A 26,463-nucleotide genomic window follows, 5' to 3' on the forward strand; every position below is an offset into this window, starting at 1 on the left:
TGGACAGAAACAGACAGGGAGAGAGGGAGGGAGAAGGATGGGAGAAAGAAAAAGAGAGAGAAAAAGGGGGAGAGAGGGAAGGAGGGAGGGAGGGAGGGCACAGTTTCTTTTCTAAGAATTATGACTATCCTAGAAAATGTGGGACATGTAGTTACCATACTCTTAACAGAGCCTTACTATGTCCATTTATTTGATATTGTGCATATATATGAACATATATGTATATAGATAATGATATAGATATAACAATATATTTGACATTTACATAGGGATTTAAGATTTCCAAAGCAATTCTCATTTTCCTTCAGAAAACATGAGAGGTACATTCTACAGAAATATTACTGCCATGTTACAGATGAGGAAATAACCTGAGAGGTGAAAGGACATGCCCATCCATGATGGATAAATAGTAAATGTCAGGTACGATTTGAACCCAGATCTCTCCTGACTCTAAATCCAGCATACGTCCTACACTTGTATTCTACAATGATCCAAATAGCTTCTTCCTCCGTGATTTTTGACACTCCCAAAACTTGATCACCTTACCATAGAGAGACATGGGAAGAAAATGAGGAAGAAGAAAGGGAATAGGAGAGAGAGAGAAAGGCAGAACAAACAACGGGGACTTGATTTTTCCTTCCTATGTCTGAACAGGGAGGGACCGGCTGGAATGCACGGAGGCAGCTCCTCCAGAGAACACCAACTCACTGTTTTCTCTGGGCTCTCCCAGGAAGTGAGGGAGGCAGCAGGTGCTGGCAGGGAGTGGGCACAGGAGCCAGGGGTGCCAGGCAGAGGGAGGCAGCAGAAGCCCCTCTCTCCGCAGGCTTTCTCTTGAAAGACACTTAGAGGTAGCGGGTGCCCCTCGCCCAGGCGTCCCTCCCCCTCCCCCCAGTGACCGCCGCCAGAATGGCATCTCCTGCTGCCCACTACTCACCAGCTTCTCCCGCAGCAGAGCTGGTTTCCCATGGTGCTCTGTCCCCAAGGGTGTGCTTCCACACACAAGGAGAGTGCATTTCCTGGTTTCTTGTCCAGCCACTAGCCGCGGCTCCCAGAGAGCAGTGTGTCAGTGTCAGATTTCTCCCCTAGTTCCAGGCGGCTTATCTGTGCCACCTGCTGGAAGGATCGCCAGGTGGGCCCTTCCGGGCTGGAGGAAGGGGCAGGGCCCACGGCCTGGGCTGGCCCCAGGCCTCGAGTCCCAGCTCCTGGGATGGAGCTCCCGACTATCAGCTTCCGTGGCAGGAAAACTAGAGGGAATAAGTGTCAGCTTCCAGGGCCTGGAAAAGGTTTCAGCCTTAACCCATCACCGTCAGGGAGCAAGCGTGAACCCCAGATCCAAAGGCTTGGCACAAACCCCAAATCCAGCGCCCCAGCTCTAGACCTTAAGGACCAGATGGGGCTTTGGAGGGTTTTTTTGTTTTGATTTTGTTTTTGAATCCTGGGTTACCCGCTCTGTGACTATAGGAAAATCACTTAATCTCTCTGAGACTCAGTTTAATTTTCAATGAAAGAATAATTATAGCTCACATTTATCTTTTATATTAAGGTTTGCCAAGAGCTATACACATCTCTTTTGCTCTTCACAAAAACCCTATAGGTAGGTGCTGTTATTGTTCTCATTTTAGAGCTAAGGAAATTGAGGTGGTGGGGGTAAGGGAAAACTGGGAGAAAATATTAATTTTTTTAAATTGAGATTAACTTCCTCAGCGTTAGTGACTAAGGCAGGATTTGAATGCAGTTCTACTGAAAGCACACTTAGTATTTCTGAGTCTGATTTCTCAACTGTAATGACTAGAAAGTCATACTACTCTACAACTAAAAACCAGAGTTAATTGGGGGCAAAAGAGAAAAAGAAGAGCACTTTATAAACGCTACAGAACTCCAACACTACTCTGTGATGTTTTGAACTTCTAGTTATTCTCTATGGTTTTCATGATATTTGTGGATTTAGTGAGTGTTCAATATTTTTGAGTGAAGAAATAACTGGGGGAGAAGGACATTGATATGAAAAATGGATTCAAGTCAAGGAATGCTACGAACTCTGAGAACTAAAGTTGGGGACCTTCCAGACAGCAAGAGAAAGGTCCAGGGCTCTACTCTTCCTTTTCCAGATTAATGTTATATTCATTCTCCCCAGGACTCCATATTCTAATAATGGCCTATCTGCTATTCCCTATATGTGTTATCCTATCTCCCCCTTCCCTATATAAATATGTGTAGAGATCATTCTCCATGCGTGAAAATCTCTCCCTTACTTCTAACTCTTAGAAACTCCCCTCCCCTCAGGGCTCAGGGGAAGCCAGTGCTACTCCCTACACAAGGAATTTCCTGATCCCCTGATTATCAGGTAATTGCTACAAATTACATTAGATTTTGAATTTAATTATATGTGAACCTATTGTTCCCTAGTAGAATGTAAGTCCTTTTAGGGCAGGAGTTGTTTTATCTGAATCCCCAGCACCTAGGAAAATACCTTGCACATAGAAGGTGCTTGAATGGTAGGTATGAGCACACTGGAACATATTACTAATGACCTGAGGAAAAGGAAGGTGAAAGATGTCATCAGAGAAATATGTGACCAGAAAAAAAGATGAGCTGGCCAGTAACAAAAGCAAAGGATGACTGTTGGATAGTCCACATGTTTGACTGGTATCAATGCCATATGATCTAGAGGAAGCTCTCAACCCATGGTATAGAACCTCTATTAAAGATTTATTGCAAAGTTAGGGACAAGAATTACATAGGATGGGTAAGTACTGGCAAAGGGAGGGGAGGAGTTTGCAGCACTGATAATAGCATAAATCCTCTAGCTACAGAAGAATCAATCACATTAAAATACCTATTATGGTAATCTCATTAGTACTACATTTTAACTGGAGATAATTGGTTAATTTTTCCCCCTGAGGCAATTGGGGTTAAGTGATGTGTCTGGGGTCACACAGCTAGGAAGTACTAAGGGTCTGAGGTCAAATTTGAATTTAGGTCCTCCTGACTTCAGGACTGGTGCTCTATCCACTGCACCACCCAGCTGTTCCCAATTAATTTCTGATGGAGAATTTTCAGCTAACAATTACAGGCTGGTGGTAGAGTTCATTTATTGGAAGTTGTTGGGTGTATTGTCTATTCAAGGACTGAATGAAGAATGATTAAGGGTCCAGGTTTCCCCTTCCTTGAACTTAGGGCCTCCTTCAGCACTGCTTCCCCAAGAAAGCAATAAGCAGCCTTTCTGAACACACCAACTCTGATATCTGAGCCTGGAGCCTCTTCTCCTTCCCTTAAGTGCTAGAAGTTGATGGATCAGTTTGATTCCTGCTATGGGAAATTTCATGAATTAGAGTCAAATGCTTTCTTTCTGACCTGAAAGAGAGTCTATGTAAAGATATTGGATTACTTTGATAGACTATAGAACTCAAAATGACACAATGGCCAACCATTGGTGCAGAGGGATGAAGCATGCTATTTATCTCTTGACAGAAAGATGATGCACTAAAAGTGAAGACTGAACATACATTTTTGGACATGACAAATATAGAAACTTGCTTTGCTTAACCATGCCTATTTGTCACAAAGCAGGGGAGGTGGCAGGGAGATAAATGATTATTAGTTGAAAACTTTAAAAAGTTTTTGAAAACAGATTAGGAGCAAAACCCCCTCAGATTTTGGTCTCAGCTCTGCTTCTACCTACTTGCACCAACTGAAACAAGTCACTTCTTTATAGGCCTCAGTTTCCTTATCTGTAAAATGAAGAGGTTGGTCTACGTGCCCTTTAAGGTCTTGCCCATCTCCTGATTTAGGATTCTAAGTCTCTGGGTCTCAGTTTCCTCATATATAAAATGAAGGATTGAGTTGGATGATACCTTAAAATCTCTAAAACCTTAAAAACCTCTAAAAAAACCCATGATGTATGACTGCTATGGACACTTCGGGCCACAAGAGTGCTTGTGGAAGAAGATTCCTTGCTTGATGTTTTTTCATTCATTCATTCCAGTATTCATGCTCCCTGACTGTATTAAGCCCCCTTGAATGTGAGAACTCTGCCTAGTTGCCCAGGAACTGAAGAGCATTGCTTTAGGCAACACAGCCTAGACAAAAACATGCTCTGTTCTTTCCCCCAGACCCCCTCCCAAGTTCTACCTTGAAAAGCCCAGACTGTCTGGAGACCCTTGTTTTTGTATCTCTAATCACCAGCCCAGACAATGCCCTCTGGCTTGTTTGGATGGCACGGCTCTCATCCCCTACCAGGATCACTCTGGCTTTTGTTGTATTGTGAGAAAGTCGGGGCTAGGAATCTGATTAGGAGCCGGTGCCAATGTCCTGCTGTAATCACAGCGTCCAGCTGTGGGCCCAGTCTGGAGTTGAACTCAGCATATCCACATGGCGCACTCCATGCAGCCAGGGTTCTGCAGCCCTTGTCTGGGACTTCTTTCCCCACTCTTAGTCTTACTCTGCAGACACAGAACAGGGAGAAACACAGACGGGCCCTAGGATCTGGATTTATTCATCTCTGCCCACAACTGAATGACAAGGCTGTTCTAAGGGGTCACACTAGATGGAAATTACGTTCTAAATCACTCCCCCCGCCCCCATGTCACCTCCCTATCCCTTTCTCCCTTGCCCTCTTCCCCATGAGATGCAGCTGCCTCCGGGCAGGTGCTCTCATCACCACACAGCAAAAGCCCCAGCCGTGAGACAGAAAGGAGCGTGCTTGGGTTTGGGATGATCAGAGTCCCATCATGTCCCCCTCCCCTTCTTCCTCCTGGTCAGGAGGCCTAGGTAACAGAGAAACGTGGACCTCATTGACCTCTGTGTCCCACCGTCTTCCTCCCCGCGGAGCCTCCAGATGGAGAATGCCGTCGTGGGAGAGCGCAGCCCGAACGCGCCAGGGATCCACGTCAGCAGGCAGGACGTAGGTGCGGCAGAACTCGCGGGACACAAAGCCGTGGCGATCCAAACGCTGGGGGTGCCGGGCAGACACCTCCAGCAGGTTGTCCACGGTCCTGACCGTCACCTCGTCTGGGGTGAAGTGGCTCACGTCCAGGAAGGCCTGGAACTTGCCTTCACTGAGACGGAGCTGCGAGGCCCCCGCGCCGCTGCTGTGCCCGGCCTGTGCTGCCCGCGGTCGCACGTAGTAGCCGTGGTACAGGGTGGGAGTCAGGATCTCCTCCGGGAGCAGGCCTGTAAAGGGAAAGAAAAGTGAGGCGGGAAAGGGGATCGCGACAAAGGAAAGAAGCATAAAGGGAGATGGAAAGTGAGACGGGAAGAGGTATAGGGCAGGGGAGCAAAAGCGCGACATGCCCAGAGGGAAAGGTCTAAGGGAAGAAGAGGGATGGAGAGAGGGGACCACGGAGGCCATCAAAACCAACCCCTCGTTTTTCAGTCGGGAAACCGAGGCCCAGAGAGTAACACTGGTAGGGACCTGACAGGCCCAGCGCCCGTAAGTGACTGGACCAAAGTCACCCAGGTAGCAAGGGCCAGGCGCCTCACCTGCCCCCTCACCGCAGAAGATGGAGACAGGGAGAGGAAGATGCAGACTATAACAGGGTTTGGGGGAGACAAGGGAGAGGAGAAAAGCTGAAGCCACGATGAGCAGGAGGGAAGGTACCAGTTAGGGACTGTGCCTCCTGGCCATCCCCTGGGATCCCCCTGTCAGATGACCGCGGGTCAGGAAGGGAATGAGGCAACAACCCAGAAGGGAGAAGTCAGGCTTGGACATGATCAGTCTCAGGAGGTCAGTTTAGTTCAGGTTGAGGGGTGATGGTTAGTAGGGGCTGGGGTGAGGTGGGAGCAGCCCCCCAAATCAGAGGAGAGGGAGGGGAGGAGGGAGCGGCGTCAGGCCCGTACCTTCCCCAAAGCGTTGCTCGCCTAAGCTGCTGGGATTAGCGAACTCGTACTCGGTGGTGGCCGGGTGGGCATGTGGCACCGAGCGACCCGACATGGCCCCAGACGGACCTTCAGCCACGGATCAGCCCCTGCGGACACGGCGGGCCCTTCCTGCCAGGACGAAGAGCCAGTACTCTGGAAAGGACCCCGGGAGGGCCGGGGCCGGGGCTGGGGCGGGGTCTGCACTGTCCAAAAATAGAGCGGAGCCTCGGTGGGAGAGGGGGAGGAAGCTCGGCGGCCTGTGTCCTCCTCCCCCTCCGGCTCCCTCTCGGATCCGGTTGCTCAGCTGTTCAGCTGCTCGGCTGGGTTGAGTAAACTGGATTCGGATCCAAGGAGGGCATACTCACCCGTCCCGGAGACTTCCCAAACTGCCTCCATCCCACGTGTCAAAGCCCCAACACTCTGGGCATCTTCCTAAACCTAATCTGCTAGTCATTTGAGAATTAAGTATGAAGCACCATTGCTCCAAACCAGGAGGAACTCCTGCCCAGCCTTATGGTAGAAATGAGGAAACCGAGACCCAAGGCAGGGAAGGGATGCACTGGGCCAAGGTCACATAGCTAGTAAGTGTGGGAGGCAGAATTCGAACTCAGGGTTTTCTCACGACAAGACCAAGGCCCCTTCTGCAATGCCAGACTGAGTGGTTCCGTGCTCTCTGTCCTTTTCCAAAACTGAGTTCTAATCCCTGCTCGGCCGCTCCTCTCATCTAACATTCTCTAATTCTATAAGCATGTTTCCTGGACAACCGCCCCCTACCCTATTTCCCCTCTCCAGTTGCTGATTAGTCAGGAGTCCTTTCTGGCTAGAATGATGTCAAGGGCTTCCCCTCATCCTCCCTTCTACCCGAGGCTACACAAATGTCTGGACAGTGACATAGCTGTGACCACTGGCCTTCTTTCTCCAAGGAGTCACAAAGAGTTAATGTCCTTGGGGCCCAGCCCAGGCAGATTCCTTCCCCGCCAGTCTCTGCCTGGGCCCAAGATAGTTGCTGGCCTGATACCCCTGGCATGTGAGACTATAATGGTAGGGGGAAGGGCAAGCTGCTTGGGATTCCTGGCTCTGCCTTAGCAAGAGGGGAGGGAGAACCAGAGTGTTGAGGGGTGGCTGGTGGGGGGGTGGAACAAGGGGCGGGGAAAGCACCCATATTTGGAAGCCAGGACCAGTCCCTTGCCAGCTCAGACATGTTTGTGTTTCTCTTTTCTTAGCTTGGTGAGTACTGGGTGTGTGTCACAGCCAAATCCCCGATCACCAGTCCTCCATGAACTGGGATAATAAAACTCCTGACATCACCATTCCAGAACCTTCACGGGTGCTGGCTATATAAGAGCCTGGCTGGAGCCTGGACTGAAGGAGCTGCCCAGCCAGCCATAGCCCACAAACTCTTCTAGCCATGGACATCGCCATCCACCATCCCTGGATCCGACGCCCCTTCTTTCCTTTCCACTCACCCAGCCGACTCTTTGATCAGTTCTTTGGGGAGCATCTGCTGGAGTCTGACCTCTTCCCTACCTCCACGGCCCTGAGTCCTTTCTACCTCCGACCCTCTTTCCTTCGAACACCTAGCTGGGTGGAGACTGGGCTCTCAGAGGTAAGTCTTCCCTCTGTCAAGCAATAGCTAGGTTCTTTGGGGCATCAATTTTTTGGTGCAATTCATCTCTTTGAGCTTCTAGCTTCAGCTTTTCCAACAGACTATCTCATAGCCATCAACAACACAGATGTCTGATGCATCTGTGCCTGGTAGTGTAGAAAGATGAGGTCATTAGCAGCTTCTCTGGAAGTCTCATCCAGTTTATTTTAGCCTCTCTGTGAAGGGTAGGATCAAAATATCCTATTAATAAAGTCCCTTTGGATCCACTGAGGTCATCTCATTTGCCTCCTGGCTTTTGGGAAGACCCTAATTTGTCATTATTAAATAGGGGTTACTTTTTTGCTTTAAAGTATCCTAAAGGAACTAGCCTCAGCTCACTGAAGGTTTTATTTTAGTTGTGTTTGTTTTCTTCCAGAATTCAGGGGCTTCTGACCTTACTCTTTAACTTCCCTGTGTAAGAATATAAATAATATAAATAAAATAATATAATATAATAAATATAAATAATATAAATAAAAAGCATTCTTCTTTCCCTCCTGCCTGTCAACCTCCTAGCAGTGATTGTTGGGTTTCTTTGAGTTAGAAGGGAGTATTAGTCTGGGCTTAAAAAGAAGGAAGGAATAAGGCCATCTTTTTGTTTCTTAGCTCAAATTCTGTACCCCTGTCCAAGGCTCTGGCTTTGTATTCTGCTTTGGAAGAGGAGAATAGACTAGATTGGCAGATAAGAGCTGTGTCACAACACTCTCATTTAAAAATACTGAAGTATGAGTAAACAGGAGTCCAAGTGAATGAGTGGGCAAGGGCATTGAAAGGGCAAGCTGAGTAGTTTCTAGATAAAGTGGGTGGGAAACTCAGCAGTCAGGAGGAGCCAGCAGAAGAGGTCTTTGTTTTTACAGATAAATATCCGGAGACAAGATTTGCATTTGGCAAACTGAAAGGCGTAGGGTAGCTGTGAACATGAGAATCATAGTCCAGCCCATTTTTATTTAGTGTAGACATACAGTGGGCATTCTGGCTCACATTTTGGGCATCTTTGAGAATACCCTGTTTTCTCAATAAGCTCAGTTAAGGGTTGGTGGCCAAGGCTCCATGAGCCAGAGCTTTGATTTTGTAAAGCAAGGTATTTTTCCAGAGTGTAGGGCAGAAAGTGGAGGAGAGAAGGGAAGAAGTAAGGATTCCTGGATAGAATTTTTTGCAGATGTGTTTTATCTCTTGGCTTATCAGTGCCCCCTAGAGGGGAGAGAGACAGAGACAGAGGCAGAAAGAGAAAGAGCGAGAGAATATGAGAGAATGAGAGTTTTAATTTCTTTGTCCTCACCTGTCCTGAACTTTCTCTGATATCTCTAGATGCGACTGGAGAAGGATAAGTTCTCAGTAAACCTGGATGTGAAACATTTCTCCCCAGAAGAACTCAAGGTCAAAGTGCTGGGGGATGTGATTGAAGTTCATGGAAAGCATGAAGAGCGACAGGTATTGGCAGTCTTGCCCTGTCTTCTTGCTCTGAACAGTCATTCTTCTGTTGTGTCAGGGGGAAGGAGGCTGCTATTGGGTGGTGGGAAGGATTCCTGAAACCCTCAGAGCTGGGCTAATCCTAGTTAGAAACCAAGAGGTCTTTAAGCTATCCAGGAAAGCCTCATTCTACTTGGAGCCTATTCCTACTCTGAATCTCTGGTTCTAAGTAAGGATTAACCTTATATTCTCATTGAAAAGGTTGGTGCAGTCTTCCTTTATCAAGAAATAAACATCAATTCCTGGAGAAGTTTTTGATGCACCTACTTTTCTAGAATCTAATCCCAAATTGTAGGCATTGTGGCAAACTACATTCAACATATCTCAGAGGAGTCCATTTCTGCTCAAGTGTTTTGGGTTGGAATCAGAGATGTACTGGTAACAACCAGCTCTTTAAGAAAAAAATAAAAATTTAAAGAAAAACTCTGTGCAGAGAACACTTTTAAATTTAATCTGCATTATTAACATTTTTTTTCAATCACTTAAGTCCAGGAAAGCAACAACAACAAAAAAAAAAAGTCCTTATTTGTCGATGTAGAGACTTACACTAGAAATTTAATAATTGACTCTCAGAAGCTGATTCAAAGTGGCTCCAGCATATCGCTAGGTTAAAATGATAGAAGATCACACTGAAGATATACAAGGTGGAATCTGCTGGTCCTACTAGCTTTCTGTCATTTTCAGTGTCAAGCAGAGCAGATAGGTTGATTTTGTCTGTGATTTAACATAATAAAATTAGCCCTGGGAATTCAACTAGGCTCCTCTCCATTGAGGAGATCTCAGAAACAACCCAGTCCATCATGGATTTGGAAACTGAGGGATATTTGGTCCCACCTCCTAGTAATTCTGCTGAAGAAATAGCATACCTGGGGAATTTTTGCTTGACTCCAGCCCAAATCCCAAAACTAAATTAACCTCAGAAGTGCTTCACTTACCCCAGTAGTGAGAAGGAAGGAGGGGTGACAATGTGACTAGATTATGGACAAGTGCCATTAACTGCTCTCATCATTTCTTTCCTTGTCCCTGTCTCTCCTTCCCTCTTTTCCCATTTCTTCCTACCTTGGACCAGGATGAGCATGGCTTCATCTCCCGGGAATTCCACAGGAAGTACCGGATCCCAGCTGATGTGGACCCACTCTGCATCACTTCGTCTCTGTCATCTGATGGGGTCCTTACTGTGAATGGACCAAGGAAACAGGCCACTGGCCCAGAGCGCACCATTCCTATCACTCGGGAGGAGAAGCCTGCTGTCACTGCAGCCCCGAGGAAGTAGAGGCCCCAATCCCCCAAACTGTGTTTTCTATGGCAGGAAAGCTCTTTCACCAGTAGGGGTACAGTCCCTTATGACTGGTGCTGATGCTAATTTATTTATGCTGAGGGCAGAGCCCAAGTTACTAGGCCAATAAAATGATTCAGCAACAAACAAATGTCTGATTTTTGCATGTCCATGGTATCCTTAATAGAGACTTATGTAGTTACCTACAAAGAATCGGTAAAATTATTGCCTTGAGATTCGGGGACTTTATTTCAATTTGTTGCTAAAATTTTTTCAATAGATCCAACAAATCTATCTTCCTTATCATTCAATAAATTCAACAAGCACTTCATTAAGCACACACTCTAGAAGGGTTAGGGGCTAGGGAGTAAAACAAAAATGAATAGGATATAGTCCTTACCCTTAGGAAACTTACAGTCTGGTAGGAAGAAAACATACAAGCTAGAATGGGATGGGTGGCTAAGTCAAGTACAAAGAAAGGACTACAGAAGTCCTGGGGCAGCAAAGGTTTTCAGCTGGGTTTGTGGTGATTGAATAAATGGGCAGAGGCAGTGTTGGTGGGTAATCACAGAGGTGGATGGGACCCTGTGATGAGAGGTGTAAAATCATAGCTGAAAGGGACCTCAGAGGTCATCTCCAGCATTTTTATAGTCAAGGAAAAGAAGGCCCCAGTTTGCCTGGATCATAGATGAGAATGATGATAATTTGCACATCTTTTACTTTAACACTCACAGAACACAACTTATATTTATCATCTTTTTCTCCTTAAGGCCATTCTGTGAAATAAGTACTTCAGATATTATTAACCATTTTTCAGAGAAGGAAACAGGTTCAGAAGGTTGGACTTTCCCACAATTATACAACTAGTAAATCTTAGAGGCAGGGTTTAAACCCAACTTGTGGTAACTGCAAGTCCAGCACTCTTTATGTTATTCTATAGTGGAACAAGAGAGGAAGGAGTGTACAGTTTAGAAGTATGAGGTTTATCAGGTTGTGTCAAGTTGTCTTTCTAGTTTTTTTTTTTTAAAGGGATAAACAGGACCTAGAAAATGATCACCTGATCTCTCCTGAATATACCCTCTAAATAGCTGTTGTTCATCCTTTGTTTTCAGAGGACCAGTGACATCACAGGGTGATGTCTTGACTTGAGCGTGAATTGAATTTAAGTGAGGTAAGGTTGTATACAACCAAGTCATCAGTCTCACTCTCTCTTCCAGAGTCATCAAAATCTAGGATCAGGACAAAAGTGAGGGATAATTGGCAGTGGATGACCTTGAAGTCTTCCGAGTCTGTCCAAGTTCTAAGCACTCCATACCTCCTGCTTTAGCCACTGTCATGGCTGTTGGAACAAACTGTTCTCATCTGTCATTCCAATGTCTTCATTGGGGAAGTCTTCACATGCTTGGGATAAATCTCCCCCTAACTCACCCACAAGTTTGAGACCTGTCACTTACCCTTAACCTGGTTTAGCCCTTCTGCAGAGACAGTTTTACCAAGGTATCTCTACTGAATTTGCTACAGTTTCTTGGAGCTACAAATGAGAGTTGGGTGACAGGAAAAGTGCTAGCCTTCTCTGCATACTCCATATACCCCATAGTTGTTCCAAGTAGTTAGCTACTAAAGACACAATGAATAAGTTAGAAGACTGAGGTATCCTGATTTTTCTTTTCCATCCTGAGAGTGCAGATCACAAGTTATCCATGACTAACTTGAAACCAATTGATAATTCTTCTTCGTGTTCCCATAAATTCTCCCATGGTGGGTCCATTTTAATCAGAGGAGAACAAAAAGACTAAGTTCTTCTAGATCTTGACTGGGATATAAGTGGAACATATGGCCTATCTATTTCTTACTCATACTATGTGATTGTGTAACTTCTTTTCTTATGACATTCACTTTTCCTGATCAATGCTTATTGACAATATTTTGCAGCCTACTCATGCTCCTACATATATCACTTTTCCACTGCCCTTTGAGTGATTCTAAACTTTCATTCTTCAGAGACTAGAATATTCCATGGCTTGTGGCCATATAGCATGACTAGAAGTATATTGAGGAAGGAAAAAAAAGAGTCTTTGTTTCAGGGAGAAACTTAGGAGTCATTAAAAGCATTGCACAATTTTCCAAATATAATCTGTTCCACTTGCCTAATCTACCTCAATTCTGGATCCAGTTTTTCCATTTCTAGTGCATATGCAAGTTATATGTACTAATCAGTTCTTAGGTTTTCCCATTCAAATCTGTATTATAATTTAGATCTGCATTTCTCAAGTGTGGTCTGGGGATCTTTGGATCCTTTCAGGGAATCTGCAGGTTCAAATCTGGTCTCAGTTAACACTTCCTAGCTGTGTGACCCTGGGCAAGTCACTTAACCCCAGCCTCAGGGGTGGGGGGGAGATGGAAAAGTAGACATATAGGCTGATATTTCTCATTAATTATTGTTATTTTGTTATTAATACTTTCTCATCACCTTTTTTCAGTAATAAGGTTTTTCTGTGTATATGCTTTTATAAGACTTTAATATCCTACCATCTTTCAGATATGCCAGTGATAGAGAGGATGATGAGCATGGTTATGCAGTGTTTGTCTTCTCCCCCACTATTGACTTGCTGTTTAATTGAGTTTTAATTGAGTTTCTCCGTTAAATGCCTCTTTTATGTCCCAAGAAGGTGTATTAGAAGTTCTGTTATTCTTTTTCTTTTTTTAGCTTCAAGTCCGCAGCCAGGAGCAATATTCTAGTAAAACACTTCAATGTTAAATCTCTTTCCTTTCTCCAGTGATACTTTTACCTCATTTGTTTCCTTTCAATTCCATTTCCAAAAGGTAACTCAAGATTATCAAAGACCTGTGGATAATGCTATTTAAAAATACAAAATAACCGTTGAAAATAAGGAAAAGTGAAGAAACTCTCCCTGTATACAGAGAAAACAGTTTCAGGCTTCCATAAGAAAAGAGCTATTGCCTGTCTTTCTTGAGGTCTTTAGTAAGTTCAGTAACACAACAACTCCCTTGAGACATCTTGTGTCCAACTGGCTTAAACAACCTCACTCCTAAAGACTGGGCATTTCTCTTTGTGGCAGCTGACTTTGTCCAGGCTACTATTCCCTTATCCATGTGGTTCCTTATGGTCTCCCATTCTACAACTCCAGTTGTCTTCTAGATCTTCTATGCATTTAAAGATGAACTTGGTTCCTTTTCTCCTCCATCTGCCATATTGACTTTTAAAGATCACCTAGAAAGCATGTATTATCATTTTGTCTGACAAGTTGTTCTTTCTCTAATTTGTTTAATGGATTTCATCTTCTACAAGGAACATCTACCCCAATTGATAAATGGTCAAAGGATATGAAGGGACAATTTTCAGATGAAGAAATTAAAACCATTTCTAGTCATATGAAAAAATGTTCTAAATCACTATTGATTAGAGAAATGTAAATTAAAACAAGTCTGAGATACCTCCTCACACCTTTCAGATTGCCTAAGATGACAGGAAAAGATAATGATGAATGTTGGAGGGGAGGGGAGAAAACTGGGACAAAATTGTATTATTGGTGGAGTTGTGAAATGATCCAACCATTCTGGAGAACAATTTGGAGCTATGCACAAAGGGCTATAAAACTGTACATATCCTTTGATCCAACAGGGCTATTATTGGGTCTGTATCCCAAGGAAATCATAAAGGAGGGAAAAGGAACCACGTGTGCAAAAATGTTTGTAGCATCTCTTTTTGAGGTAGCAAAGAATTGGATAATAAGGATGCCCATCAATTGGGGAATGGTTGAAGAAGTTGTGATATATGAAGGCAATGGAATATTATTGTTCTATTAAAAAAAAAACCAAGCTGATTTTAGAAAGATTTACGTGAACTGATGCTGAGTGAAATAAGCAAAACCAGGAATTTATTGTACTCAGTAACAAAAAGAATATGCGACATTCAATTAGGAAAGACTTGGTTCTTCTCACTGCTTCAGTGATCCAAAGAAATCCCAATAGATTTTGAATAGAAAATGCCATCTGCATCCAGAAAAAGATCTATGTAAATCAACATATACTATGTTCATTTCTTTTTTCTGTTTTTTTTCCCTCCCGTTGTTTTTCCCTTTGTTCTGATTTTTCTCACACCATGATTCATAAAGCAATGTATATTTGAAATAATAAATAAATGAAACACCCCCAAAATTTTAAAGATAAGGAACTTCTAGTGTGGCCAAATTTTTATAATTAATTTAATACTTTGCTATTAACCACTTTTCTATAATTAAGTCCTAGACTTTTAGGGACCAACTCCTTTACACAAATATCTTGAGAATTAATCTTTCAGTGTCTTCAAATTGATCCTTCAATGTCAGCATGACTCTTTTATGTGTCCTTGGTCTAAGCTATTTATTCTTCTTTACTTTCTTTAGTGCCACTACTAATTTCTCTGACAATATTTGAGAAGCCCAAATACAAAGGCTATATCTTTATTTTTCCCAAGAAAAGAGCATTTCTTTTTTTTTTTTCCCTTCTAAGTCTATTTCCACATTTATCATACTGCACAAGGAAAATCAGCTCAAAAAGGAAAAAAAAAAAACATGAGAAAGAAAAAAACATGAAGCAAACAACAACCACCCCAAAAGGGTGAAAATACTAAGTTGTGATCCACATGCAGTCCCCATAGTCCTCTCTCTGGAAACAGAGGGCTGTCTCCATCACAAGTCTATTGGAATTGGAATGGCTATACTTTCACTGATAGAACAGCATTTCCTAGAGAGTTATTTCTGGAGCCCAAAATACCCAAGAAATTGTGAGGCTAAAACCCAAATTTCTCTGGCCGAGGGAAATGTTTCATAGTCAGTGTGCTACCTGAAAGAGCCAGGCTTGCTATGTCTGCCCCTCAGGATTCATGAGGGATTTGTATGTCTTTCTACTTCCACTGGTTTGAGCACTCACTAGTGTTCCCCCAACTCTTAGGTGCCAGTGAATAGTACCCTGGTTCCAATTAGTCCTTTAACATAAATTAACTTTTGGGGCAGTTTGATGGAGCAATGGATGGAGCACTGGCCCAGGAATCAGGAGTCCAAATCTGGATCTGGCTTCAGACATTTAAAACTTCCTAGCTATGTGACATGGGCAAGTCACTTAACTTCAATTGCCTCACAAAAAAAACAAAACAAACAAACAAAAAAACCAAACCTTTTACAAAAAGATATATATTTTTAAAATATAACAAGAACAAACATACAAACTACCAATATTTCTTCCATTATCTCTGGGCTCTTAGCTCAGTTCCTATATAATCAAATTTACAATCAGATACTGCATGAGAATCAGCTGAGTAGGGTCTTGGACTTCACTCCCAAAGGTCACTCCTTGATCCACTGGGCTCCACTGGGTGCAAATACAAACTCTGGAATGCAGGATACCATAGTACTTTCCTGACCTTTTGAAATCTTTAAGATTAGAGATTTTCTTTACTAGGATCAAAAACAACAAAAGCAGAAGATAAGGATGAAGGCCCATTTCTCTAGATAACATGGATTTAATGCTCTTTTATCAGACTCCATGAATAAAAGAGTCCAATTACAAACAGAGCATATAGAAAGACAAAGGAAAGAAAGACACAGTGGAAGTTGAATAAGCTTTTTGAATACCTCCCCAGAAAATCAGTCAGTCAATAAACATTTATTAAATATTTACCATGTGCCAGGCATTGTTCTAAGCACTAGAAATATAAATATGAAAAATAAAAATAATCCTTATTCTCAAAGAGCTTATAGTCTAACGTGTTAGAATATCACACAAGAGAAAACTGAAAAAGTTTGGAGGAAGGGAACAGAAGCTTGGTGAAAAAGTCAAAGACGAAAAAGAGGGTAGAAGGGTGGGAAATGAGAACACGGTTGTGCTAGGCTCACTCCTTAAATGGAAGTTTAGGAATTCCTGCCTCTGCCCGCCAATCAGAGAGGCAGAAAGTATTGGAGAAATCTAAGTGTCAAAGTTGACTTTACTTTTTAGGATGGTGATATTTCCTAATAATGAGATTCCTAGGGGTGTGATGAAACCAACCTGAATAATCTAATCCCTTTTTCACACGATAGACTTTAAAACATTTGTGGATTGATAGCTATTGTGTCACACCTAAATTGTCTTTCATTTAAAAGAAACATCCCTAGTTCTTTTAACAAATCATGTATGGCTTGGTGTGTATGATCTAGATATGTTCCAGTTTAAAAATTCTTTTCTAAAATGTAGTACCTAGATTTGAAAAGTATATTCCGGATGTGGCGTGACCCGAGCAAAGCAAAATAGGACTATTGTGTTCTTCATACTAAATATTTTATTAACACAGCCCAACATAATGTCAACATTTTTGTCACTCATTATACTTTTGACTTATACTGAGCTTATAGTCCACAAAAAACTCTAGATCTTTTCCACATGAATGTTGTCTAAACAAGCTTCTTCATTTTCTAGATCACATTAATGTTCAGTTGAATTTTTCAACCAAATTAGCACTTGATATTTATGTCTATTAAATTGCTTCTTATTTGACTTAACACAGTCTTCCAGCCTAATGAGATCTTTTTGGATTCCAATTGCCATCCAAAGTTATCTAAATTTCCTCATTTTATGTGTATGCAAATTTGATAAATGTTCCAGTTACCTAACTAACACTCTAGTCTATATCAATGATTGTAGGAGACAGTGAGACTGACCATTGTGAGCAGCTCTGCCTCACTTAAATTTAATTAATATTCAAGTCAAGACATTACCCTCATGATGTCATTGATCTTCTCTTAGAACAAAGAACAAACAATTCCAATTCACAGTTATTCATTTTAAACATAAGAATATGGTAAAGTCAGTCACTTGCTGAAATTGAAATCTTATAAATTATCTACACTAGTCCCCTGGTTTATCATTCAATAGCCTAGTAATCTTGTGAAAAAACAAGGTTACTCTGGCATGACCTATCCCTGTGGATTCTTAATGATCACTTCATGAAACTCTGTATGTGATTATAAATCTATATGACATAATCTCAGAAGGACTTTCACTGAATCAAGGTAACATATTTTCCCCTTCCTAATTGGTTTGCTATCTCACTTATAGCCTCTTTTCCAAACCCTTTTTCATGTACCCCATGGGATCTTCTTCTCTTAGGTAAGAACTTCACCTCATACTTCACTGAAAAAATTGATGTAATTTGCCAAGAGCTTCTCCTTCCTTTCTCTCACTTTACATTACTCTTATGTCTTGCTCTTATATCTTCTTTTTCTGTCTCACACAAAGAAGTGGCTCTTCTCCCTACCAAGGATAATGCCTCTGTTTGTACCCCTGATTTTTTCCACTTCATCTTCCCCAGCAGTTTTTCCCCTGTTGTATGTCAATCTTTCATTAACTTTCAATGTTTCCCTGTCTATTGGTGGCTTCCCTATTGACTTTAAATAAGCTCATGTCTCTTTCATCCTTAAAAAACTCTCACTTGATCCATCTATTCATACTATCATCCCATGTCTATTTCACTCTTTGTGGCTAAAATCCTTGAGAAAGTTACCTACAGTTAGTGCTTCTATTTCCTCTTTTTCTTATTTCTGTCTAAACTCTTGATGGTATAGCTTCTACCTGCGATCAACTGTCTCTGAAGCTATCAATGTTCTTTTTTTTCTTCCAACAAAATATATCTATTAAACATGTACTACATATATAGGTCACAGTGCCAGTCACTGGAGATAATATAGATCACAATGCCAGGCACTGGAGATAAAATAATTCCTGTTTTCAAGAAACTAACTTTCTACTGGGGGAATATAACTTGTACACAATGATCATGAAGCTGTCACCTCCTGACAAAGAGTGATGGACTCAGAGTGACACCAATATTTATAATTTTTGGACATGGCCAATTCAGAAATCTGCTTCCTCTGACTATGAATTTTTGTTATATTGGTTCACTCCTCTCTCTGTCTGTGTGTCTCTCTGTCTGTCTTTCTGTCTCTGTCTTTCCCTCTTTCTCTCTTTTCCTGTAGTTTTTTTTTTCCCACCCCTGAGGCTGAGGTTAAGTGACTTGCCCGGGGTCACACAGAAAGGAAGTGTTAGGTGTCTGAGACCAGATTTGAACTCAGGTCCTCCTGAATTCAAGGCTGGTGCTCTATCCACTGCACCACCTAGCTGCCCCCCTCTCTCTCTTTTTAAAGGAGGAGATAAGGGAAATCAAATAGATTTTTGTTGATTGAAGAAAATAAAATTAGATCAAAAACTAAAATACACATGTACAAAGATAAATAATTTTTAGGAGAGAAGGATCAATGTTAATGGTAAAGATAAGAAAGGCTTCACAGAGGAAATATAAACTAAAGTGGTTCCCTAATATCTCCTGTATCAATATAAAATCTGTTTGGCTTTTAAAGCCTGTCACTATCCCTTTTCTACCTTTCTATTCTTCTCACATTTTATTTCCTTCCACTTACTTCATGTCCAAATGACACTGGCCTTCTTGTCCCTTGCATACGACTCAATCTTCCCACTACAGTGCCTTTTCACTGGTAGTCTTCCATCCTTGGTTCCTTGCTTTCCTGGAATACTTTAAATCTCAGCTCAAATCTTACTTCAACTAGACACCTTTCCCAGTCCTTCCTATATGCCAGTGCTATTCCCCTCCCTCTGAGATGATCTTCTGTCTATTCTGCATACATCTTGTATGTACACAGGTTTTTTTGTGTATTATTTATTCCATTAGATAGTGAGTTCTTTGAAGGCAGAGGCTGATTTTGCCTTTAGTTGTATTCCCAGTACTTTCTCAAACTAAGCATTCCAACTCTACTGCAGAGAGCACAACTCTGTTGGGCTGGCCAAATGTATGATTGCCAAAAAAATTATCTTACGGAGAACTCACACAGGACAAGCACTCACAAGGGAGTCGGAAAAAGTGATACAAGAACATTCTCAATGTCTCTCTTAATAACTTTAGAACTGATTGTATAACATGGCAGACACTAGCACAGGACCTCCCAGGAAGGTGTGCCCTCATCAGAAAAGGAGCAAAGCAGAATTGAATTAGCCCAAAGGAAACACAAAATGTGCAAAATTAGAAAAGCTTCCCCAAATTGAACTATTTGTGTTCGATCTGGGACAGAGCATTCAGAACTCATATTGGTCTGATCAACCACAATAACTCACTGATACACTGTACCTCAACTCTAACATTGTGATATCATTTTGGTCCTCTTCAAAAACAAAGGATTAACAACTCACTCATGCACTTAGCATAGTGTCTGATACATAATGAGTGCTTAAGAAATTTTGTAGATTTGACAAACTCTCTTTTTAAAATTTTATTTATCTTATTTTTATTTATCAAACAAGCATTTCCATGATATAGTAGAATAATAAAAAGATGATTGTGCATGAAATGAAAATATATTATGTAATATTCCTTTTAAATATGTAATGCATTTATCATATAAAGTTTTTTTTTTCCTTGATAAACTTTCTTTCATTATACATTCTAGACTTTTGCTAGGAATTGAAGTCAAGTTCACCTTCCCAGATTTAGATACTCCAAGAGTACTGTGGTCTCCTCAATATGGGTACTGCAAGCAATGTGTCATAGAATTAGACGCAGAGATATATAATATATGAAGTGCCAAATACAAACTAGACATTATGGAATTAAATATGGCATAGATAACTTGCCCTGCTGATCTGATTTCATATCTATAGTATTATCCTCATTAAGAGTTTTTCAGCAGTCCCAGTAGACTTTGGACAGAAAATGCCATCTGCATCTAGAAGAACTAAGGAAACTGAATATAAATGAACACATTTACTTCTTTTTTCTGTTTCTTTTTTAAAATTTCTCCCATGAGTTTTCCTTTTTGTTCTGATTTTTCTCTTCCAGCATGATTCATAAAGCAATGTATATTAAAAATATAAATTTACTAGGAAAAAAAAGAGCTTTTCAAAGATCATTAACACCGCAGGCATCAAATGTACCATTTTTTTCAGTATTTTGGGATGTAGTTCATTCAGACCAATGATCTGAACTTAATAAAAATAGCTAGATGCTTTCTATCTCCTCACTTCTCTTGGATTTCAGTTTCCTATGAATATTTTTTGTTCTAGTCTTCCCAGAGTGAGGATTGTTTTTCTTGGTAGAGAAAAAAAATGTAGCCTGTGGGACACTCTTTCATATGTAGATTTCAGAATTTTTTTTCCCAGTTTTGAGGCATTCTATGGGATTCAAATCCATAGCTCACAATCCCCAATTAATAAAAATGTATTTTTATCAACTAGAAGACTAATGAATTCAAAATAAAGTACTTTCGATCAAATAGAATAGCTAATAAGGTGACGATAAAAGACCCATGCATAGATGGGGTAGAATTTCCCATAAGTTACCTACCACACAACTATGGGAATAGTGAATGCACAAAGACAAACACTGTGACCAAGAATCACAAAGAATACAAGCACATAGAGAATATGGAAGCTACAGATCATAGATGAAAAGACATGTATCACACCTTGTGTGGTCAAAGTATACAGGTATAAGGCATAGTCTGGAGCCAGCCTTTGATAATATTTACCTTTGATAAGACACACCTGCTTGTTTCCTCTGGTGATGTCATTGCAAGGCTGCTTTCCATTTGATGTCATAGCACTACTCCATATTGGGTATTAGGTTGCCTCTGCATTGTGTCTTTACCTGGTTGTGTTATCTCTGCTCTGCATTTTCACTGATTAGGGATTGATGCATGGTCCCTAAATTGCTCACTGCTACCATCTGCTGGACTTCAGTTCTTCAGGATTTTCTGCTGCTCTTTGTTCCAATGTACTAAGTTTCAATAGCTATCAAGAACCTCTTTTACAGGGATATAGGCTGATGCTCCTTTACTGCTGATGAGCCGAAACATCCAGGAAGAGATCTGACAAAAACTAATTATCTTGGCTAATCTTTTGACTCCGTTTGCCTAATATTGACTCGAGGTCCAGGGTCTTAGACAATTAACAGATTCAGGATTGGAAAACTATTCATAATTTCCATTTAATTCTGGATTTTGAACCTGTTTCTCCAAAATTTATTTTAGTAACTCTGCTTAAAAATACTCCATAGGATATAGATAGGGTTTTTGGAAGTATATCTTGTTCCCAAGATCTGTTTTGACTTGCTTGCAACTGAAGCTAGGAAAAGCAAGCAGAGTCCACATTTTCGTCTTTACTATGCTGCACAGTCACATTCCCTCTCCACCCCATAATCCTCAGTTTTGTACCATATTTTGGTTATCATAATCTCTCAACTATGTTATTATAAGAATAAGTTGATTTTTTTCTATTTTTTCCTCTTCTATCCATTATTATTGTTCCATTCATCCTGAGCAGTAGACCTATCCTTTAGGTGAGCTTCCTCTTTTTAAAGAAATTATTTAATATTTTTCCCAGTTGCATTTAAAACAAATTTTTACATTTGTTTTTAAGTTTTTGAGTTCCAGATTCTCTCCCTTATCCTTCCCCCCAACCCCCATTAAGAAACTATGTGTGAAGTTATACAAAACATTTCCATAATAGTCATATTGTGAAAGAGAATATAGCTATCCCACACTCTAATAAAAAACAGTAAAAAAAAAAGTTTAAAGAGACAGAGAAAGAGAGAGAGACAGAGAGAGAGAGAGAGAGAGAGAGAGAGAGAGAGAGAGAGAGAGAGAGAGAGAGAGAGAGAGAGAGAGAGAGAGAGAGAGAGAGAGAGAGAGAGAGAGGGAGAGAGAGAGAGAGAGAAAAGAAGAGAAGAGAAGAGAGAGAGAGAGAAAAGGGCAATCTATATTCAGACAGTTTCTTCTCTGGGTATGGACAGGATTTTTCATCATAACTCCTTCAGAGTAGTCATGGATTATTGTACTACTTGGGAATATTATACAGCTGGTAATCCCAGAACATTGCTATTATTTTGTATATAGTACATTTCATTTTGCTCAAATTCATGGAAGATTTTTCAGTTGTTTTTTTTTTTTTTCTGAGAGCATTCTACTCATCATTTCCCACAGAATGTAATTTTCCTTTTGACTACAACAATACTTAAAAAGTCCTTTTTTGGTATCACTGATACCATGATCATAGAACTATTGTTTTTTCAAATTCATTCCTAGTTTCTGTACCTTGTTTCCATTTTCTCTGCATCTTTTAAAAATCTAAATTGCTTGATGAGTCCCCTGGGAGATTATATATTATATTAAATGATCCTACCTTTTGTTTCTAATTGGGATTGTTTTTATGTTAGAATTTCAATCTTGGAATGATCTCTAGACTAACTCCCACTTTAGAATCTAAAGCATGGAATAATTTGAATCCTTTCTCTGAATTTTTTGAAATCTACAAATCCCAAATAAGGGGCACTTATCCAACTATTGTCTGGATTTCCATCCCTTTACTATTAAGAACTCTAAAAGTGTATAATCACTTTCACCAAAAGTTTCTGTCATTTTTATTTGAGGAATAGGTTCTTTCTTGTTGGTAACAGGCTGTAGAATAATAGTGCCTGATGCTTATTTTCCTCTATTTTTCAAAGAATGGAAATATCCTTAAGACAGGTCATTTTGCTTTTTGTAGAGAAAGAACATCAGATTTCAGTATAATTTAAGTCTCCATCACTACTATATATCACTGCTGTGCAAGTGTCTGAGATGATCCTTTTGATTGTGAGTAAGCTATGTTACTACCACTATATAGCTTTTATTTCTCCCTCTAAAAATCATTTCATTCAAATAATATCTACTATGCTTCTTCCTTTCAATTCATGGGTTTCCTTATACAAATGAAGTATATTACTTCAAGTATTAAACCTTGGTTCTATAAACAAGTTATACAATTCCAGATTATTTTGGTCATGACTCACATTTTACCAAGTCTCATTGATACCTATGAATATTTATAAAGTGAAATTTACTCTTCTGGATTAAGATTTCAAATTTATTTGATTCAAATTTGTAAGTCATTCCCAAAATGGATAAAGGATAAGTTGAATACAGTTTTCAGTGGAATAAATTTAAGCTATCAATGGTTGGTTGAAAAAAAATGTTTTAAATCAATAGTAATCAGACAAATGAACATTAAAACATCTTTGAGGTGCCATCCCATGTCCACTAGATTAGCAAAGTGGATAAAAATGTGAAATGATAAATGCTAGAGGTATTGGGGAAAAAAACAGGTGCATCAGATTCACTGTTGGTGGAACTGTGAACTCATTAAGCCATTTGGGGAAAGCAATTTGGAACTGTGCCCTCAAAAAATGTTAAACTGTTTATGTCTTTTGATTCAGCAATAACACTACTAAGTCTATAAACCAAAGAAATAAAAGAAAGAGGAAAAAGACATATTTGAACAAAAATATTCATAGCAATTATTTTGTGGTAGCAAAGAATTGGAAACAAAGGGGGTGCCCATCAATTGAATAAGTTATAATATAACTATATGATAGAATGCTATTATTGTGCTATAAGAAATAATGAAAGAGATAGTTTTAGAAAAATGAGAAAACTCATGTGAACTGATGTCGAGTGAAGTGAGCAGAACCAGAACAATTTTTCAATAACAATATTATTGCAAAGACTAACAATTTTGAAAGATATAGAAATTTTGATCATTACAATGGAACCAACCACAGTTCCAGAGGATTTGCATTAAAATAACCTATCTCCAGAGAATATGGAATTAGAATCAGATGAAGCATACACACATACATACATGCATATGTTTACATACATTTATATATACATATATATATACACACATATGGAATTCTTTGCATATGACTAATGTAGAAATTTATTTTGCTTGACTATACATGTTTTTGTAACAGGTTTTATTTTCCTTGCCTTTTCAGCGAGTAGGAGAAAGGGGAGGAAAAAGGAAGGAGAGAATTGGGAGATAAAAAGAAATTGCATTTAAAAATAAATTTAAAATGCAAAATAAATTTTATTTTATTTATTTATTTATTTATTTATTTTTCCTGAGGCTGGGGTTGAGTGACTTGCCCAGGGTCACACAACTAGGAAGTGTTAAGTGTCTGAGACCAGAATAAATTTTAAAAGATTTCAAGTTTATCTTCTATATTAATATAATAGAGGTATAATTAATAATATAATATATAGTGTCTGGAAGGGAAACTCCCAAAAACCTGCTTCTAGGAGAATAATGTGATATGGAGGGGAATAGTCTTGGAGAGACTATGTAGAAGGCATGAACATTTTGTAACTTGTTCTACCCTACTGGCTACTTAGTTATAAGGAGCCTTTTATTGGATTTATAGCTGGAATTGGAGACAGTTCTAAAAATTCTACTTTAAATTACTTACTCACAATGTTTGGGTAGAGACAATACAATGAAGAGACTTTGTAACTTTCAACTCTGGTGCCTTGGAATTCTATGGAAGGTCTTCGGTCCCCTCTGGTGCCCTGGAACCCTATGGGAGGTCTTCGGTCCCCTCTGGTGCCCTGGAACCTTATGGGAGGTCTTCGGTCCCCTCTGGTGCCCTGGAATTCTATGGGAGGCCTTTGGTCCCTGGTGCCCTAGAATTCTATGGGAGGCCTTCGGTCCCCTCTGGTGCCCTGGAACTCTATGGGGGCCTTCGGTCCCCTCTGGTGCCCTGGAACCCTATGGGGGCCTTCAGTCCCCTCTGGTGCTCTGGAACCCTATGGAGGCCTTCGGTTACCTCTGGTACCCTGGAACCCTATGGAGGCCTTCAGTCCTTGGTGCCCTGGAACCCTATGGAGGCCTTCAGTCCCTGGTGCCCTGGAAGCCTATGAGAGGCCTTCGGTCCCCTATGATGCCCTGGAACCCTATGGGAGGTTTTTAGTCCACTCTGTTGCCCTGGAACCCTATGGAGACCTTCAGTCCCCATGCTCTGTTTATTCTCTGTTTATTTTAGGTGAAGGAAGTTTTAGAAAAAATTAAAAAGGAGGGACAGTGAGGTGATGCATTGGATAGAGCACCAGCCCTGAAGTCAGGAGGACCCTGGACAAGTCACTTAATTCCAATCGTCTCAGCAAACCAAACAAACAAATAAATAAGTAAGTAAGCAAATAAAGAAATAAATAAAAAGGAAAAGAAAAAAAATCAGAAGAGCAAATGGCAGGAATCTGGAAATTGGAGTCTGCTGGGTTTTACAGCCAATGCAGTATCCTGAGGAGTGAACAGGAAAGGGGTAGCTGAGTTGAGGAATTATCTGGAATTCATATCAAATCTATACATGTACTTTGTAGAACTAATAGTATTTATAAAGGGCAAGTGTCCCATTAAAAAGTTAGTTGATGCTTTCATCATCATGAAATTGGGATGCTTCCATATGGCATATAACAGTGAAGGGGACAGGAGGAACACAGTCTTTGGGGGCTGAAGCCCATGGCAGTAAAATAAGAGAGATACCATCTGAGCCCTCTGGTACCATGGAACTGTGACGGATTCCCTCTTCATTCCTGCATTCATTCCTGCATTCCCTAGAATGTAGCCATTCTGGTTCTGGGAGAGTTAAAGCTTACTCACTACATTACCACTGGACAGAGACTTTGGTGTGTTTGTAAGTAAGTAGCAAGGAGGAGGCAGTTGACAGAGATTGAAAATGAGAGAATGACAATGATATTGGGGACAAGCTGCTAGAAAAGACAGGAGGGGATGAGATTTATGGTCCATGCTGTCCTTGGCACATGAAAGCCACTTCATCATTAGATATTATAGTGAAGGCAAAGATAGTGGGGGACACTGTCAGAGGGCTGTAAGATGAGGAGGAGAGAGGGAACTCTCAGTGAGTGGCCAACATTTTTGTAGGGAAGCATGACATGAGGCCCTCAGCAGAGAATATAGGGGAGAAAAAGTCTTGGAAGGCTTGAGGAGAAACAATTTGGAACAGCTGCAGTAGTGAGTGGGACAGAAAATTAGTTAGGGGAGGATAGTCTTATTGCAGTAAGGGCCCTGTTTAAATTAATTAGAATAAATATTCTGTTGACCAAGACAACATTGTTTTATAATTTTTCCCGGCTCCATTCAGCAACACATGAAAAGATCAAAAGAAATAGATGTTGAGAGTAATATAAGACTGGGGTTTGCAGAGTCAGCAAAAGGACAAAGGAACAAGGAATATTAGCAGAAAAGGGTAGTACAGAGTTGAACTGGTTCACCAAAGGGATTGGAATTGGGAAGGGAAGATAGTGTAATCAGAGTACAGGGATGGTCCTGTATAGTGTTG

At 40.8% G+C, this 26,463-nt stretch overlaps 3 protein-coding genes across 3 annotated transcripts in view; 1 reads left to right on the forward strand and 2 right to left on the reverse strand.

The window, feature by feature from the left end:
* The window catches only part of DIXDC1 (DIX domain containing 1), an 82,782-nt gene extending 81,586 nt beyond the window's left edge, over positions 1–1,196 (reverse strand). The window contains exon 1 of the mRNA XM_074304272.1: positions 935–1,196. Within this exon, the coding sequence (XP_074160373.1) occupies positions 935–966 (32 nt within the window). The 5' untranslated portion in view covers positions 967–1,196. The remainder of the gene's footprint in view (positions 1–934) is intronic.
* A 3,274-nt stretch (positions 1,197–4,470) lies between these two features.
* On the reverse strand, positions 4,471–6,871 carry HSPB2 (heat shock protein family B (small) member 2). Its single transcript, XM_074304277.1, has 2 exons — positions 5,839–6,871; positions 4,471–5,172 (listed from the first exon to the last, which is right to left on the reverse strand). Exons 1-2 carry the CDS (start codon positions 5,930–5,932, stop codon positions 4,718–4,720), a joined length of 549 nt encoding a protein of 182 aa, XP_074160378.1. The 5' UTR covers positions 5,933–6,871; the 3' UTR covers positions 4,471–4,717.
* A 188-nt stretch (positions 6,872–7,059) lies between these two features.
* CRYAB (crystallin alpha B) lies at positions 7,060–10,401 on the forward strand. The gene is made up of 3 exons (XM_074304279.1): positions 7,060–7,465; positions 8,813–8,935; positions 10,044–10,401. The coding sequence occupies exons 1-3, from the start codon at positions 7,268–7,270 to the stop codon at positions 10,245–10,247; spliced, it is 525 nt and encodes a 174-aa protein (XP_074160380.1). The 5' UTR covers positions 7,060–7,267; the 3' UTR covers positions 10,248–10,401.
* Positions 10,402–26,463: the final 16,062 nt, after the last annotated feature.

Source organism: Sminthopsis crassicaudata, chromosome 3, assembly GCF_048593235.1.
Source record: "Sminthopsis crassicaudata isolate SCR6 chromosome 3, ASM4859323v1, whole genome shotgun sequence".
Classification (NCBI taxonomy): Eukaryota; Metazoa; Chordata; class Mammalia; order Dasyuromorphia; family Dasyuridae; genus Sminthopsis; species Sminthopsis crassicaudata.